Consider the following 17,565-nt stretch of genomic DNA (forward strand, 5'->3'; position numbering starts at 1 on the left):
ATTACTGTATGGATAAATCCATTTCTATACTTTCTTTTACAGAAGTGGATGATTTTGCAGACCGGTCCATGAATAATAAGCAGGGCAATTTTGAGTAGCACGGACTTGATAGATAATAATATTCAAAAGGGAACTACCCCAGGTAGTTTTCCCTTTGAAAATTAACTATCTTAAGGTATTACGTGCATGGATGATGAGGCGTGTGTGTACTTTGCACCTGAGTGTCTAATCAGAAGCAAGCAGTTTGGCTATCGTGTAGTTCACTTGAAATAAAGGCTAAATAAAATATATATAGTTAATAACTTTTTAATGGTCTAAAGATACATTTCTTGACCAACTTGAGAGCAAATGCTCTTGTGCTTAATTTTGATGGGCTGCCCCAAAACTGGGGGGGGGGTTGGATTTTTTTTTTTGGAGGGAGGGGTTTATTTAGTTCATTAAATGATTTTTCAACTTGTTTACCAAACTGAAAAAAAAAAAATTAAAAAGGAACCTAAAAACAAAAACCAAACCACTTAAAAAAAAAAAAAAAAAAAAAAGCCTCCAGCTGCCTTGCCTGGCCTTCATAAGCCAAAAAAAAAAAAAGCCTGAAACTGGGAGAGGTGCCAAGACCTGGCTTTACATACAGCCGCCTGTGCAATAAAAGGGTGCAGATCACACTGGAAGAAGGAGCCAAAGTGCTGGGACTTCAGGCAGTCAGGGATGTTTTTCCAGTGCCAGGATGCAGGAGGAAGCTCCTGGACACTGCTCCTGCCCTCATCACTGGAGCCAGGAAGGGGGCAAGAAGTGGCTGAGATAGCAGCAACGTGGCCCCTCCACATGTCCATAGCATGGTTGGGCAGCCTAGGACAAGACATTGGTGCAGGGCTTGGTGTGGGCCTGGGCCTTCAGAGGCCCTTTAAAAACAAAAAAATGCAACAAATCAAAAATACCCCAAACTATTAGGTATTTTTGTCTGAGGCTATTTATGGTTTGCTCCATTCTAAATGAATTGAAAATGTCTGCATTTGCTAAAAATGAATGCACATCCCTAGTTCGTATCAATGTTCCCCCTCATTGATGTGGGAATGTTTGGGTATGCACTATTGTTGTGAACATAATTTCATCAGTGAGCAGGTTGGATCCTCCACACATCTAAATACAACATTAAAATATTCAATAACATTTTTCTTAAACCTTGAATTGACTTTTTTTTTTCCTCCTTGTACTATTGTTCTCATCTGTGCTCTGTTTTCTTGATCCATAGCCATCTCTTCTTCCTTCTCTCTTTCTGGCCTTGTCTTTAATTTCACTTTTCTTCATTTCTCTCTTGTCCCCATGTTTAATTTTTTTTCACCCATCTCATTTTTCCATTCCCCCTCCCATCTCTGCCCTAGTCTCCCTCTTCTTGCTCTTCCCAGCTGTGCCTCTATCTCTCCATCTGTTTTTCACCTTTCTATTTGACTTTCCCTCACCTCTCTGCTTGCTTATTGGGCTCAGTTCTTCTCTGTTTCATTCTAGTTTGATTCCTCCCATTTCTTTTTCCAACCTCTTCATCCTTTTTGTGTAACTCCCTCTCCGAGTTTAAGGCCAGATCGATATAAAGGGGGATTATATGAGAAAACGAATTAAACGAAATATTTGCTGCCTGTGTAACAGACACGACAGAGAGGAACAATAGGCCTTCTCAGAGCTGTCCCTCTATGCAGACTTGCAGGTTTTACCTTTCACATTGATTGTATCAGTCTTTTTTTTTTTTTACCAGGCACACTGGACATCAGTATATTTATTTAGGTTTTTCACTCTATTTCCAAACATAAAATACTAGTCTTGAAGGAAACTGAAAGTATGGAATAAACCCAACTGCAGTAACAGGAAGTGTTGGTTTTTTTTATATATAAAAAAAGATTTAAATAAATAGGTTACAATTGAAGGTACTAAAAGTAATTGTTAGGATTTGTGGCTCATGGGACGGCTCTGCAAACTGCTGGACTTACCCCCCCCCCCCCCCCCCCCCCAATATGCTGCTGCTGCCACCAGCTGGGCCTTGTGTTGTGGCAGGACAGTGCCAGTCTCCCCTCATGTGGCATGGGATGCTGCCATGACCATCACTCCTCGGTCTGCCTTAGGCATATGTGTGCCTGACTGCGCACTAGTTAAAGAGCCTGCGACACGAAAATATCCGCAGTGCTCACTGATGATGTCAGCTGTATCTAAGGGCTCCCTGGACTTCCCCGCTTTGCCTCAGCAAAGGGTCTCCTGCCTAGCACTGTGTTGCTATAGCGTTCCTGTGTTTCCAGCCTTGCCTTCCAGTGCAACCTTCTCTAGCTTCTCTTCCTTGTTGTTTCTTCCAGTGTCTTTTGTGTGTCTATGTCCATCCTTGGCTTATCACTCTGCATCTTGCCCTCTTGCTTGGACCTGACTACGATTCACTGCCACCTAAACCCTTGCCTGGTATTGTCTGCTGCCTGCCCTTGACCCTCTTTTAACCCTGCTGTCTAGTCTGAGTCTGGTTTGTCTCTGGCCTCTAAATACCACCTCTGCCCAGGGGTATGCCTAGGTCCTGCTGGCTGCCAGCATCCAAGAGCTCAACCTGCAGAGGAGGTGGCCGGTAAAGGTGAAGCTTCAGACTGTCCTGCTATAGGCCACATTTGCCTGTTGCCGCATAGGCCTCTGGAGTTTGTCTGTGAGGCTGTTTTGTCTACCCCATGACACTAAGGGGACACACACACACGCTCTCTCTCATGTGTGTGTCTGGGTGGGTGACATGCTGTGTTAGCCTCTGTCTATATCTGTGGCTGGAGCTAATGTTGGGCTTGTCATCTTCCTTACCATACCAGCGCGTGTACCCAATTAGCACAAACTCGCTTTGGACACAAGCAATCCTGTACTTCCACTTTTTACCATGGATTCTACAGCTAGGCTAATGTGTAGGCAGCGGGGAGAAAATGGCTTCACGTATTGTATCAAACATTCCTCCTTGGCCTGACACTGTTTATTCATTCAGTTGAAGGGGGGTGGTGGTGGTGGTGGTGGTATGTCAAAAAGTTCAGATATGCTGTGCCACTTTGCTGGATGAATAGATATCTGCCTGTAGCGTATACCCCCCCCCCCCCCACCCCCAGGCACCTGAGACTTTCCCACTTAGTAGCTGGAGTGGGTCTATTTGTTTTGCTATTTGGTGTGTGCCTGGTTGGAAGAGCTTCATCTGCTGGGGAGGCTGTGGTATTTGGGGGGATTTAGATGATATAAACTTATTTTGGGATTGCAAGGGTGAAGTAAAGATGGAGGGCAAAAGACACCCTCATGCCTGGGTACTTTCGGTTCACCTGATTAATGGGTTGGGGGGAAGGTGCTGGGCCAATGGGTTGATGATACCTAGGGGCAAGAGGGGCATGGCAGGAGGCCTGGCAGGACCCCTATTTTATGTAGTCTTTTTCTGGACAGCAGCTGTAGAAGATATCCTGGGAACTAGACATTGAGCCTGCCACCCATGACAGACTTACTCTGCCATATGCACACGCTGGTAGGGTAGGGCCTACAGAGGTTCCATCTTATGTAGCTGCATAGGTTTTGGGTGCATAGATTAGGTGACACTTTAATCCTGCTGATTATAGGGGACAGGTTCTGCCGCTAACTAGAGCTGCAATCACTTGTCCACTAGCCATGCTAATGATTAGGCACCTCTGACTACTTGCAGCCTTCTAGAACACCACGTCAGTTGCTGTGTGACCACTGCGGATGAGTCACGGGGGTGTGGAGGATACAGCTTCCCCACTGCCCAAGAGCAGACAGGGACGAGGCCTGCTGTTGCTTGGGACCAGGCAGCCTTGAACAGACTGGCTCTCAGCCCTGTACTGCCTTCACTTGTTAATCTGTACATAGCTCTTAGCTCAGGCTGATCTCACACAGAGATTGCGAGTTGTGCAACTTACATATGTGATGCGGTACATCAGAAATTTCTCTGTGTCTATTTTATTAGGGCGGATGCTAACGTGCAATATTTCTGCTTTATTTATAGCATTTTGATGACTGTAGACCTTAAATTGTAAGTCCTATGGGGATAGGAAAATACCCACAATACCTGAATGTAATCTGCTTTGAAGTGATTGAAAGGCAACATCTAAATAGAATAATAAGGTTTAGGGGAAGAGAGAGTGGGAACTTAATGAGGTTGCAGAGTTGTTGTTGGTGGAGTTGAGGAGGATGAGTTGGTGCAACTGCCTTTGCCATTACTTCTGGAGGGCTAGGAGGTACCATCGGTATGACAAGATGATCCCCACTCCTTAATCTCTGGACCAGGGGATGGAACAACTCCTCTGCTCTGCCCTGATCTTCAACCGTATGGCGAGAGGGGGGCCTGTTCCTGTCAATTCACCCTGGGTCCTGCATATTCTTAGGATCAGCCCTGAGGGCAACAGCGTTGCCCAATGTACCCACACTAGCTACTGCCCAAGATGGGAAGATGCTGGACTCACTCTCACAAAGCAGGACCACTGGAGCAGTTTAGGATGACAGGTGCAGCACCACTTGTCACATGATGTGGCTTCATATCCTTCCAGGCTCTCTGGCCCACAACAAAGTGTTCAGCATCAGGTCAAACATATGCTCCTGCCCTATTCCACTAGGGGCTAGAAGTGGATTATGGGCTTTGGACTGTTGTCCCATCAGTACCTCAGCTGTAGCACTAATTTGATGAGTTCAGCCATTGGCTTTAATGGGAAATAAATGAACAAATAAAGGGGTAGATTTTCAAACCGCGCGATTTGGCCTACTTTTGCTGGCGCATCAGGCGCAAGCAAAAGTACGCTGGATTTTAGTAGATACGCGCGGAGCCGCGCGTATCCGCTAAAATCCGGGATCGGCGCGCGCAAGGCTATGGATTCTGTATAGCCGGCGCGCGCCGAGCCGCGCAGCCTACCTCCATTCCCTCCGAGGCCGCTCCGAAATCGGAGCGGCCTCGGAGGGAACTTTCTTTTGCCTTCCCCTCCCTTCCCCTACCTAACCCACCCGCCCGGCTCTGTCTAAACCCCATCCTTACCTTTGTCGGGGGATTTACGCCTCCCTCTGGGAGGCGTAAATCCCCGCACGCCAGCGGGCCGCTAGCGCGCAGGGACGCAACCTGGGGGCAGGTACGGAGGGCGTGGCCACGCCCCCGGACCGCCCCGGGCCGTAACCACGCCCCCGTACCTGCCCCAAAACGCTGCCGACACGCCCCCGAAACACCGCGACGACCGGGCCCGCCCCCTTCGGAGAACCCCGGGACTTGCGCGAGTCCCGGGGCTCTGCGCGCGCCGGTAGGCCTATGTAAAATAGGCTCACCGGCGCGCAGGGCCCTGCTCGCCTAAATCCGCCCGGATTTGGGCGGATTTAGGCGAGCAGGGCTCTTAAAATCCGCCCCAAAATGAATAAACAAAAAACGTTTTAATCTGAAATGAACCAAACAACTGATTGTGACCCATGAAATGAATACATTAACCAAAACAACATTCTTGCCTCTGCACATCCCTTATACCCAGAATGCTGGCGTCAATTCTTGGCACTCCACTGATGGTCATACATTTTGTTCTGACTCAGTCTTTATCGCTAGCAAGAGCCTAAGTACATTAAGGTCTTTGATATGAGATTTTAGCAATAGCACTTTTTGTCCTCAGTGGGAGAAATTATTATTATTATTATTATTATTATTATTTTATTATACCGAGTTTCATGATGGAATCACATCAACCCGGTTTACAATTAACAATGTGAGTAAAGGCAGAGAGTAACATAGTAAAACATTTCCCAATTCAACGTCACATATAGAATGAAACTTAACAGATATAATAACAATATTTAGGATGTGAGAAAGTTACAAAAAACAGGGAAAAATAACTAGGATCTGAAAGGGGGAGGAAATTGAAATGAAACATATATGGCATAATGCTTTATCCTCAAAGTCTATTCATAACGTGTACAATTCATGCAAATTCAATACCTATTCAAAACCTATTCAGCTGTGAATACAAATATTCACTTCCTTTCTTGGACAGATATGATCCAACAGCCCTGCATAGCTCAGGAAAACAGCAGGCCCCAACTTAAAATGTGTCTTTTGGTTTACGGGAGACAGTTAAAAAGGGTATGTTTAAACTAGTAGTCCCATTTTTCCCCAAATGAAAACAAATTGCAAAGAGTTATCTGTTGTATAAAATGTGCATACCTATGTTGGAAGTGTAGCTGGTCCTAAAATTGACAAATATGAATCCATCTCAGGATTAGCCCTCCCTACCCCCACCTCCAATCTTTTTATGGGATCATACCACACCATCAGGTAAGCTGTTCTGGTGCTGGACTTACTTATGAATGGACAGACAGTCGGACCATTGAGAATGGATGCTCTTGCATTTATTTTATTTATTTAATTAGAAGGTTTTTATGTACCGCGCATACACACACAGTGGAACTAAGCGGTTTACAAAAGATGAAAATGTACATAATTGATAAAAAAAACAATAAGCAGACACTGAGGGGAATTACAAGTTGCAGTGAAAGGACTGAATTGTCGTTTAAGATCCTGGATCTGAGAGAGCTTTGACAAATGTGTCTTGAAAAAGATTTTACAGTATCAAAATCATTCTGCGGGAAATACTGGGAGTGCTGCAGGCCTGCTCCAGTGTGGTCTGCGTAGATGTGAATACACAGGGCCTGCCCAGTTGCAATGTTTCCGGGTCTGCCTGTCCGTGCCGTAGGGGTTGCTAATGGAGGGCTAGGGCAACTCCTCCTCCTGCACATCAAAAACATTATTTCTTTTCTAGTCTAACAGCTAGGGAATGATACCTCTTTTTAGAAAAAGTGCTATTCAGTAAACCCTAAATATTTCCTTCTGTTCGCCCTCTCCAGCAAAAAAAAAAAAAAAATTGGATTAAATTAAGCATGTCTGAGAGTGAGCCTACATGAAAGATGTTATGCTAGTGCGGTGGATATGGACTCCAAATAAGCACTGAAAACCTGAGGGGGGGGGAGGGAATAGGAGATAGGGGAAAGGCGCTTAGTTAAGAATAACTTTCAGTATGTTTCTGTATTTCTATGTTTCTAACCTTCGAGGATGGTGCTGTTTCAGAATATTGTCAATCACACTGCTTATTATTTTAAAACCGTGAAAATGTTTCTTAATGAGAAATCACAAATGCACACAATGCCTCATGGACAATACAGTAAATCACTTAATACATTTTATAAAATATTTAACAAGGTTCTGCTAGGTATAAGATGCACATCTGGCAAATATTGAGTCTCTAGATTGTCAGTGATGGGTAGGTTTCTACAGGAGTAAAATATAGTGGAATTTCATAATAAGTTTGTCAAATTGATTTTAAAGGCAATCACAAAGACACAAAATAGCAATGCCACAGACTAAAAAGTTCTATTTCTGTTTAGATCAACAATGTATTCAACACGATATCTGAAGAGTGGCATTGGTTTGATTGATTTATAAACGTTATCTTTGTAAACTGGAACGCCAAGATGGGCTTCATTGCCGGAGGTGCTCGTCTGAGAGTGCTGGCAGCGGAGGTTGGCTGGGTCCTTGATTTGCCATTATCCGGATGCAAATGGAAAACAGCAGGCAATGTCCCCAGTGCATACAATGCCCATGCGGAGAAGGAAAGGGCATGAGTACAGTGAAGAATTGCAGAAAATGAGAGAGGACATTGTTTGCAATGCCATAAGCCAGAGTTTAAGAATCAAGTAAAAAGTGCAAAACTCAGCTTCCTTTGTTCAGCTTTGAAATCATCTGTACCTTGTATCCAATGATTTAATTTCCTGCTACTTCTAGGAGGAAATAACTTCCACACCCAAAAAAAAAAAAGTAATGTATTGTGCCAGCCACGTCTTCTGCACAGTGTGCTGGAAGACTTTTGCCCCAGTCTCCGTTACATTTAGGGTTTTTTTGTCTTTTTCACACAAGATTTTGTTTGCACAATCTTTTCTATGGAATATGTTATTGTTGCTTTCATTTACAGAAGCTCCAATGAAAGCTGTAGGCTAAGGGAGGCCAACTCCAGTCAAGAGTCACAGCTGGGCCTGCTTTCAGGATATCTACACTAAATATGCATGAAATAGATTCTCATGCACTGCCGCCATAGGAGCAGATTTTAAAATCTGCGCACTCAGGGTATCGCATGTTATAAAATCCAGGGTTGGCGTGCGCAAGGGGGTGCAGACTTGTGCACCTTGCACGCGCCGAGCCCTAGGGGAGCCCCAATGTCTTTCCCCGTTCCCTCCAAGGCCGCTCTGAAATCGAAGCGGCCTCGAAGGGAACTTTTCTTCTGCTCCCCCCAACCTTCCCCTATCTAACCCATACCCCAGCACTACCTAAATCCCTCCCTACCTTGTTTTACTTATTTACGCCTGCCTCTGGCAGGTGTATTTTGCGCGCCAACCCCCGGCACAGCAGCTATGCCGGATGCCTCTGTCCCACCCCTGGACTGGTGCCATGCCCATGATCCCACCCCTTTTTCAAAGCCCCGGGACATACGCACTTCCCGGGGCTTGCGTGTACCGCCGAGCCTATGTAAAATAGGCTCGGCACATGCAGGAGCAGGTTTTTGGGGTTATGCATGTAACCCTTTGAAAATCTACCCCATAGTGTGCAAATATCTCTCATGCATATTCATTGGGGATAGCCTGAAAACCTGGCCTGTTTGTGGCTCTTGAGGACAAGAGCTGGCCATCCCTATTGTAGGCATTATCTTTTAATTCAACTAACAAGACATTTGTGACTAACTTTCAAGAGCTACACGTGAAATTGGGGTCAATGCATTTTGCTCTTGGTAGTGTTGACATTGCATTTTCATGTTACCGCACCTATTGAGTTATGCCGAAGTTTTACAGAAGATCTTAGGAAGCTCTTCAAGTGGATCAAATTAGAAATGAGGGGAAGGAAAAGCGGTTTGGAATAGGGATATGCACAAAAACATTTTCATTTCAGTGTTCTTTTTTTCTTTTCTTTTTCTTTTGGGTTTTGGTTCATTTGCAGTGCATTGAGACTGCTCAGCTTTGTGACTGGTGCTGTGTTTGATAGAGGCTGGTCCCAGTCTCAAAGCCAGCAAGTACCACTGTATGACCAGACCCAGCAGGGAAAGGAGTGACTGAGGCTTGCTCCTGACCCTTTCAATGTAGCAGACTCTAACTTAAAGGAGTAAGCAGGGTCTGGGTGGGGAGGCCACAGGGGAGTCAGGTGCATTGCTTAAATAGTTTTTGCTAGCAAATCGTGTACACTATTTACCAAACCGAAAAATCAAGACAACTTTTGGTTCATTCCACTCAAAATGATCCAAATATTGACTCATTCGTTGCATTTTACCCATTTGCATGAAACGAATGTACATCCTAACATACTAAACACCATATAGTTCATATTAGTCCAGCTTTCATTTCTGTCTTGCAGGTTGGCAATGCGCAGAGCATAGCAAGCAGGTTTTAACAGATGATGGTTCTGCAATCATTTTTTATAAATGTTTATGTTTGTGGATGAGAAAATTACAGTTTGGGCAGAAGTGATTCACATCGAGACAACTTTCAATACAGAAGGGAATAAGGCAACAACCCAGCCAGCACCTGAAAAAGAATGCAAAGTTTCAGAAACATTCTAGAAAGTATTTTAAAATTTGCCCCTGTTAGCCCAAAAATTTTATTAACTTGTTTTGCTTATTAACAGGAGCTTTAGTCCTACTTAAGCCCCACTCAATAGATTATCATGTCTCCAGTGGGGGTCAGGGGCCAGGCCAATACACTGCACCTTTGCTTTACCCCAAGCCAATTGTAGGTTCTTATTCTCCCATCTGATCATGACCCTGACCTAAAATTTGGGCTGATACTAAGTTCGCTGATTCTGTGAAAGATTCTTCCTGTTTAAACTGTTGCAATGTCTCTATAGGCTCCTACATTTAGAATATACATTTTTTTAAAAGTTTCTTTCTTTAAAATGTGTTGCAATCAGTTTCAGCACAACAAAATGCAAATGCAGTATACATTTTCCAGTAGCGTAACCATTAAACAATAAAATGGAAGGAAGACCTAATAAAACATGGCATGAGCACTGTTCCCTTTAAGCTGTGCGCACACAGGTTGCGAACCTTGCACATTCATAACATGGCATAATAGCATATATGTCTTTCTTTATAATTAATCTTAACTATACAAAAAAAATATGAAATCAAATTTATTTTGTTTTCTGTTTAAAGCAATATGCTGAAATAGCTTAATGCAGAATTATTTTCATTGAAACAATAACTTAAGTAACACTTCCAAAATATTTGCATTATAATTGCTCAGTGGAGACATTTGAACTTAGCTTATAAAAAGTTTGTGCACACAGCTTGTCAAAATTTCATTCACTAACTCAGAAATGACCTCAAAACTTTCCCAGTGTTGCAACTTGTCCAGTAGCCCATTTGTCATTATATCCATACACTTGTCTGTAATAATATTCCTCCCTTTCTCTACTCCCTTCACTTGCTCCCTATCCAGTGGTGAACTAAATACAAATCATCAATAACTGTTCCTAAATTTATTGTATTTTATCTCTCTGCCATGGATTAGCTCGATTTTGTGGATCTGTTCTCCGGCATGAACCTTGACATCCGCACCACCAGGGTCTTCGTGAGGTGCCCGCTCCACATTCCCTGCCTCTCTCAGAGGGCGGGCATTTTCAACCACCAGGCCAGTGTTGTCAAATTCTTACCATTTAGAAAGGGTTTTGAGCTTGCGGATCCTCCCTAGCTTATGGTCTTGGGCTCATCAAGGTTGAATTGTTTTCTAGTCTTTTCATCTGTTGGGTTGCTTGCTTGTTTTATATATGATACATTGTTATGTATGTGTTTTTGCATCTCTCCCCACCCCCCACCCCCTGTAGGGAGTTCTGCACCCTAAAGGGTAAATTTTCAAAGCGCTGTGCGTGCTAAACCGGAGGGATACGCACGTGGTCGGGCCATGCATGAGCCAAGCACATTTTTAAAACAGCCTGGCCACATGCATATCCTCCGATATGCGCAGAAGTGCCAACCTGTCTGAAAGGGGTGGGCCAAGGGGTGTGGTCTGGGCAGAGACAGCGGCCATTTGACCCTGTCCCAGGGAATCACACGCTGGTAGCTGGCCAACGCGCATAACTTACTTCTGCTCTGACGGAGCGGGTAAGTTTAAAAATAAAACAAAATAGGTGGGTAGGGACTAGGGGTGTGGAGACGTTCCCCTTAATTGGAGCGGACTGGGAGGGAAATGGGCAAAGGCCCAATCGTGTCACCGCGCGTACTTTAAAAAAAAATTCACTCACATCCCCGCGAGTTGTGACCTGGATGCACATGCCTATACAAAGTCAGGAACACGGGCCTTGTTTTATAACATGCGTGCAGCAAGGCTGCATTTTACCCCCATGCACTCGTTTCTTCATTCACATCCTCTAGCCTTAAAGGATCTACAGTGTTTATCCCATGCCCCTTTGAAATATTTTAGTGTTTTTGTCTTCACCACCAGGGCTTTTCAGGCATCCACCACCCTTTCTGTGAAGAAATATTTCCTGACATTCATTCTGAGTTGTCGTTCCAGGAGTTTCATTTTATGACCCCCTAGTTCTACTGATTTCTTTCCAATGGAAAAGGTTTGTTGTTGATTGTGCATCATTAAAACCTTTCAGGTATCTGACGGTTTGTATGCAAAGCCCTGAGTGCCCTGATGAAAGATTAGAAATTGGTTTTGTATAACATTGCTTTGCAGCTGATGTGAATAAAAGCTGCCGCATGGATGCAGGACGTGCAGGCTGTTTATCTTGTGCAGAAATGTGAGGGGAAGGAATCTTGAGTCGGGCATTGGTTTTGAAGCAATTTCCACATCACCTTCCCTCTCTGAACCAAGGGAACAAGTCCATGCTTGTATTTACAGTAGGACTGGTTTTGCTCTGTTGCACATCCGGCCATGTAGTCCTGCTTTTTTTTTTCTAGGAAAATAATTTAGAATGATAAAACTTTGGATGCAAGGAGTAAAACTAGGTCTACATCTGTCTTAGCCTATCTCAGATAACCTGAGGATAAAGGGTAAACGATTCAGATCAAAACAAGACTCCCATCTTTTACAGCACTGGTTCCAGTGGCTTTTTTAAATGCCTATTCATATTTTTGTGCTTCTAATCTGTTCTTTAACCATCAGTATATCAATCTCTAGAACTGATATTTTAAAAGGGGTCCATCTCTGGCCGCCGCAGCATGAATAACTGGGTACATTTTAGTGGGGGTGCAGGCTTGTTTTTTTGTGTGATAATCCCCTTCTACAGGTCCTTGGTGAGGCCTCACCTGGAGTACTGTGTTCAGTTCTGGAGACCATATCTCAAAAGGGACAGAGACAGGATGGAGGTGGTCCAGAGAAGGGTGACCAAAAAGGTGGAGGGTCTCCATCAAATGACTTATGAGGAGAGGTTAAAGATCCTAAATATGTATTTTCTGGAGGCGAGGAGGTGCAGGAGAGATAGGATACAAACCGTCAGATACCTGAAAGGTTTTAATGATGCACAATCAACGACAAACCTTTTCCATTGGAAAGAAATCAGTAGCACGATGTGCAAACGGTTGTCGGTATATAAAATCAAATAAATAAATAAATAAAATAAATAGCACTAGGGGGTCATAAAATGAAACTCCAGGAAAGACAACTCAGAATGAACGTCAGGAAATATTTCTTCACAGAAAGGGTGGTGGATGCCTGAAATGCCCTGGTGGTGAAGACAAAAACACAAAAAGGTTTCAAAGGGGCATGGGATAAACACTGTAGATCCCTTAAGGCTAGAGGATGTGAATGAAGAAAAGAGTGCATGGGGGTAAAATGCAGCCTTCCTGCATGCATGTTATAAAATAAGGCCCGTGTTCCTATCTAGCGGAGTGCACTGTTAACCCGCAATTGGACGCGTGTTTGACGCGCTAGCTTTACCCTTTATTCAGTAAGGGGTAATAGCGCTTCGAAAATGCGTGTCCAACCGCCCCGAACCTAATAGCACCCGCAACATGCAAATGCATGTTGATGGCCCTACTAGTTATTCCTGCGCGATACCAAAAGTAAAATGTGCAGCCAAGCCAGACGTTTTACTTTAAGAAATCAGTGCCTACCCAAAGGTAGGCATTAATTTCTGCCGGGGAAGTGCACAGAAAAGCAGTAAAAACTACTTTTCTGTGCACCCTCCGACTTAATATCATGGTGATATTAAGTCGGAGGCCCCAAAAATAAAAAAAAAAATAAAAATTTTAAATGGGCCCGCAGCTAGTGGGTTGAAAACCGGACGCTCAATTTTGCCGGCGTCCGGTTTCTGAACCCATGGCTGTCAGCGGGCTGGAGAACCGACGCCGGCAAAATTGAGCGTCGGCTGTCAAACCCGCTGACAGCCGCTGCTCCTGTCCAAAAAGAGGCGCTAGGGATGCGCTAGTGTCCCTAGCGCCTCTTTTTGCCGCAGACCCTAATTTAAATAAATTACTTTACTGTATCGCGCGCACAGGAGAGTGGCCACCTAGTTTGCCCAATGGAAACAGTGGCCCTGCTGATCTCCTCTTCCGCTCTTAGGCTAGGAGCTGTAGGACTGTGTCAGTCCTATTTTCGCGTGTGCTGGGAACGGGATAACCTTCCTGTGCAGCACCGCAAAAATGGATTACTGGGGCAAAAAAGTGCCACGCATCCTGTTAGCACAGCTGATACATCAGTCCCCCAACTGCTTCCCTTCCAGACTGTTATCCGAGGCAGAGAGTGCAGGGCAAAAAGAGAAACCGGTGTCACAGCTACTGCTCACTCTCTGCCACCTGCTCAGGCTGGGCTGCTTTTATCTCAGCCTCAATTCTTTCCTTCTCTCTTGTACCTGTTTACCTTTTGTTTCTGTTTTACTTGATCTCTCACATGAACTTTTTTTTCGCAAATATTTTTTGAAGTGCCTGAAAAAGCAGACTATAAATCAATAAAAAAAAATAAAATAAAATATATATATATATATAAAACCGCTCAGCCTTTGCTGTACAGAACCCCTCTGTGCATGTAAGTTTGTTCTGCGTAATTCTATCAACAGTGCAAGAGAATGCTCACATCCTACTCTGGAACAATTGTGCAATAATTAAAAAAATATATCTCAACACTCACCCAAACAAAATGAGGATAAGGCATATCAGCCAAGCCAGAAGACCTGCAGAGTGAGTAATCCTGGTTATGACTTGGCAATGGCAGCTCGGGCAGATTGTTGATGCAGGTGTGTTTAAACAGCCACTTCCCAGAACCACGGGTGTTGCAGGAACAGACGTCACAATCACTGCATTTACCAGGAAGAGAGAACAATGAGGTGAAGTCATAGATACGGTCCTTCTCTCTGGTCATATTCTCTCTCTCTAAGGTCCATCCAGTCTGCCCGACTTTATTCTTGGTGCAGACCCAGGTGATCTCTGGTTTTCTTCTCTCACTTCATATCTTTCCTGACACGTCACAGTGAAAGCAGCAGCATATGAACATTTAAATCATGGGCATTATAATAAAGAGTCTCTAGAATCCTCTGCATTGATGAAAAAGTGAATCACAAAGAATTATGGTGGCTTTGTGAAAGGCAGGCTGGGGATGATCCACTGTGACAGGCTGACTGGGTGAGCAAATAAAAGGACAAGTTCCATAAAGCAAACAGAGTTTGTGTCTCCTGGCACCTTTACGTAAAGAAAAATAACTCAACAGGCTAGGAAATCTCTGCCCTGGCTCAACAAGATTATAGCAAGAGCTATCAAAGTATTTATCTCTTACCTCGGGGAATTAAGAAAATAATAAGTGTCCTGCTAACTCAGACCCTCAAACCCAGCAGAATAATTTCCAACAGTGGCCAAGCCGCATCACTTAAGACTGTGCCCTGCAGCTCCTAATGGAAAGATTCATTCCAGGTTGCTCACTCCCAGAAGTAAGAGGTGGCATCTTCAGGTCTGTGTTGCTAATAATTGTTAATGGACCTGCACTCCAGAAACCTAGCTATACTACTAGCCTTGACTACGTCCACCAGCAACACATTCTCAGTTCAATTTTGTGTTGACTGAAAAAATTACTTTTTTAAATTTGTTTTTAAATCTAATGTGGGATCTAGCATTTGCACCGTGCGCTACGGCATTTTTCGCATGCGTTATGGCGTTAGTGCGTGCATTAGCGTCATAACGCATGTCGAAGAATGATGCGGTTAGGAAGTTATTTACCACACTGGCCCACCCTTGGGTCCTCCATGAACAAGGGCAGGAGCGATGCTCACTTATGCCCAGCTGGGTCCCAGTCCTTTTAAAAAGGTGCCATATGCCTGGAAGATGGCGCTGAAGTAACGTCACTTTGGTGCCTTCCTCTGGTGTGGCTGGTGCTATTATGATGTACAATCAGTGCAGACAGCGCCATTTTGAAAGGACCAAGCCCTGACGGGGCTCGTTTTTTGGGACAGGAGTGGGTGTCAGAAGGGCTATGGGAGGCTGAGCCGAGCAGGCCTGGGGCCCCAAGTTTACATTTCGCTGGGCAGGAGGAGCTTTCCAGGACTCCTGGAGGCCTATTGTTTTTTTAATGCTTGAATACAAAAATATCCGAAAATGTGGGGCTATTTACATATGAAGCTATTTTGATAAATAAGCTATCTTAGCATAGGTATTGCCGCAGAGTGCGATAACTTTCCAGTAAGTGCCACAATTGTTGTAATTCCGAGAGAGAGACTAGCTATAAGGCCCTTCTAGTAGTTAAGTATTTATACCTCTATATGAGGCCCACCTAGTAACTCAAGGTGAGGTTTAGGTATTAGTGTAGGGGTTAGGGGCCACTTTGACATTCAGAGTGAGACGTACGAACAGAACAGTAGTCCATCAAGCTAGGTTGAGAGAACATTGTACAAATCTCATCTTTGGCTGAGTTTCCTCACTCCAAAGTACATCAAATCTTCACAAGAGAGCACTGTTCTGTTCCTACGTCTCACTCAATGTCAAAGTGGCCCCTAACCCCTACGCTAATACCTAAACCTCACTTTGAGTAACTTTTCTTTTTTTCAAAACAGCAAAAAAAAAAAAAAAAAAAAAAGCATTTAGTAGACCGGGGGAAGAGTGATAATTTGTGTTTCCTTGATTTGGATAAGCCTCTTTAATACAATAGACAGTGCCCTACCTATTACACAGAAACCCAGAATATGAAAGCAGATAAGGAGTGGTCCATCTAGTCTGGCCAATTTCATTCCTGGTGCAATGCCACAGATACCAGCTATCTCTGTTTTTCTGCTCACTTCTTGCAACTTTCGTACATTGCCTTGAGGATTCAGTGTGAGGCAATTAATAAGGAATTTAATTAACCAGAGATCCCCTCTGCATTCCTGAACTCCATTACTGCTGTTGCTTTCACCATCTGCCCCGGGAGGCCATTCCACGCATCCAGCACCCTTTTCTGCGAGATGATAGTTTGATGTTGCTCCTGTCTACCCCCTTGGAGCTTCATGCTGTGACCTCTTGCTCAAGAGCACTTCTTTCCTCTGAAAAAGGTAGTTTCTTGCGCATTATGTATACCTTTGAGGAATTTAAATGTGTCTGTCTTAATCCACCCTCCTCTACTGTATTCATTTTTAAATTATTATTTATAACAGCTGATTGAACTCTTTATGAACCTGATTATTTCTTGTGCAGTAAGATTCTGGCCTTAAAGGCTGGTTTTCAATAAGGCTTTTCCCACTACCTTGAAAATCAGAACCCGAGTCTGATACTTACCTGATGTTGGTGTAATGTTTGGCCCATTTTGGCTGGTATAGGGAGGAGGAAGTGGATAAACTGCTCCTACTGAAGAAAGATAAAGGAAGGTGGTTTATTTCATGTTGTCCCTATTTCTTGTTTTTTTTGTTGAGTAAAGCAGTATGGCTGCCGTGATAATCCACTTGAATACATAAAGTTAAAGATTGCATTCATGAAGCACCTATATTGCACTCGCCCAATCCCGCTGTTGGACTGTATTTTTTGTACCGTGTCAGCCAGCAGTAGGGAAACAGCAATCTGACCATGCAAAAAACATAATATTGTCATAATATTGTCAGAAGTAAAATTCTTGAGGGTTTTACATGTTTTCTTTTTTCTCTTATTTTCAGTATATTGTACAATGGGTTTAAAAAAGAGACATGGAAAATTTGTAAATAAAACCAAAATAAGTAAAATTCTTTCCATGTGACTGATGACTTATGGTTTGTATATTTTCACATTTATAATCATTTTAAAGGTGTATGGTCAATTGCAAATGAAAATGGGTTTCCCGGCAGATATCATAGTGATTCTGTAGTCCATTTTATAGCCAGTAGTAGAATAGGGTTGTTTTTTTTTGCTTGGAAATAATTTTCTATTTTGATTTCTGCAAGCTGATGATGGCTGCTTTGTTTGTCTCATGCCAGTGAGCTATTACATGTGGCAGTGTCTGTCTCAATGCAGCGGGCTTTGGATTTTCCCCGGTTGTGAAGATGCTGGTGGGGGAAATTGATATAATATTTCCTATTTGAATGCTGACGTAGGGGGTCATTTTCAATAGCTTTCGCTTGTGATAGGGTGATCGGGGCGGAGT

At 43.7% G+C, this 17,565-nt stretch overlaps 1 protein-coding gene across 1 annotated transcript in view; it reads right to left on the reverse strand.

Annotated features, from left to right (window-relative positions):
- Window positions 1-8,346: 8,346 nt before the first annotated feature.
- Window positions 8,347-17,565, reverse strand: part of LOC115075657 (lipopolysaccharide-induced tumor necrosis factor-alpha factor homolog) — a 35,725-nt gene continuing 26,506 nt past the window's right edge. The window contains exons 6-8 of the mRNA XM_029576232.1: window positions 16,731-16,799; window positions 14,125-14,290; window positions 8,347-9,579 (exon numbers count right to left, since the gene is read on the reverse strand). Coding sequence (XP_029432092.1) covers window positions 9,471-9,579; window positions 14,125-14,290; window positions 16,731-16,799 — 344 coding nt within the window. The 3' untranslated portion in view covers window positions 8,347-9,470. The remainder of the gene's footprint in view (window positions 9,580-14,124; window positions 14,291-16,730; window positions 16,800-17,565) is intronic.

Source organism: Rhinatrema bivittatum, chromosome 14 (assembly GCF_901001135.1).
Source record: "Rhinatrema bivittatum chromosome 14, aRhiBiv1.1, whole genome shotgun sequence".
Lineage (NCBI taxonomy): Eukaryota > Metazoa > Chordata > Amphibia > Gymnophiona > Rhinatrematidae > Rhinatrema > Rhinatrema bivittatum.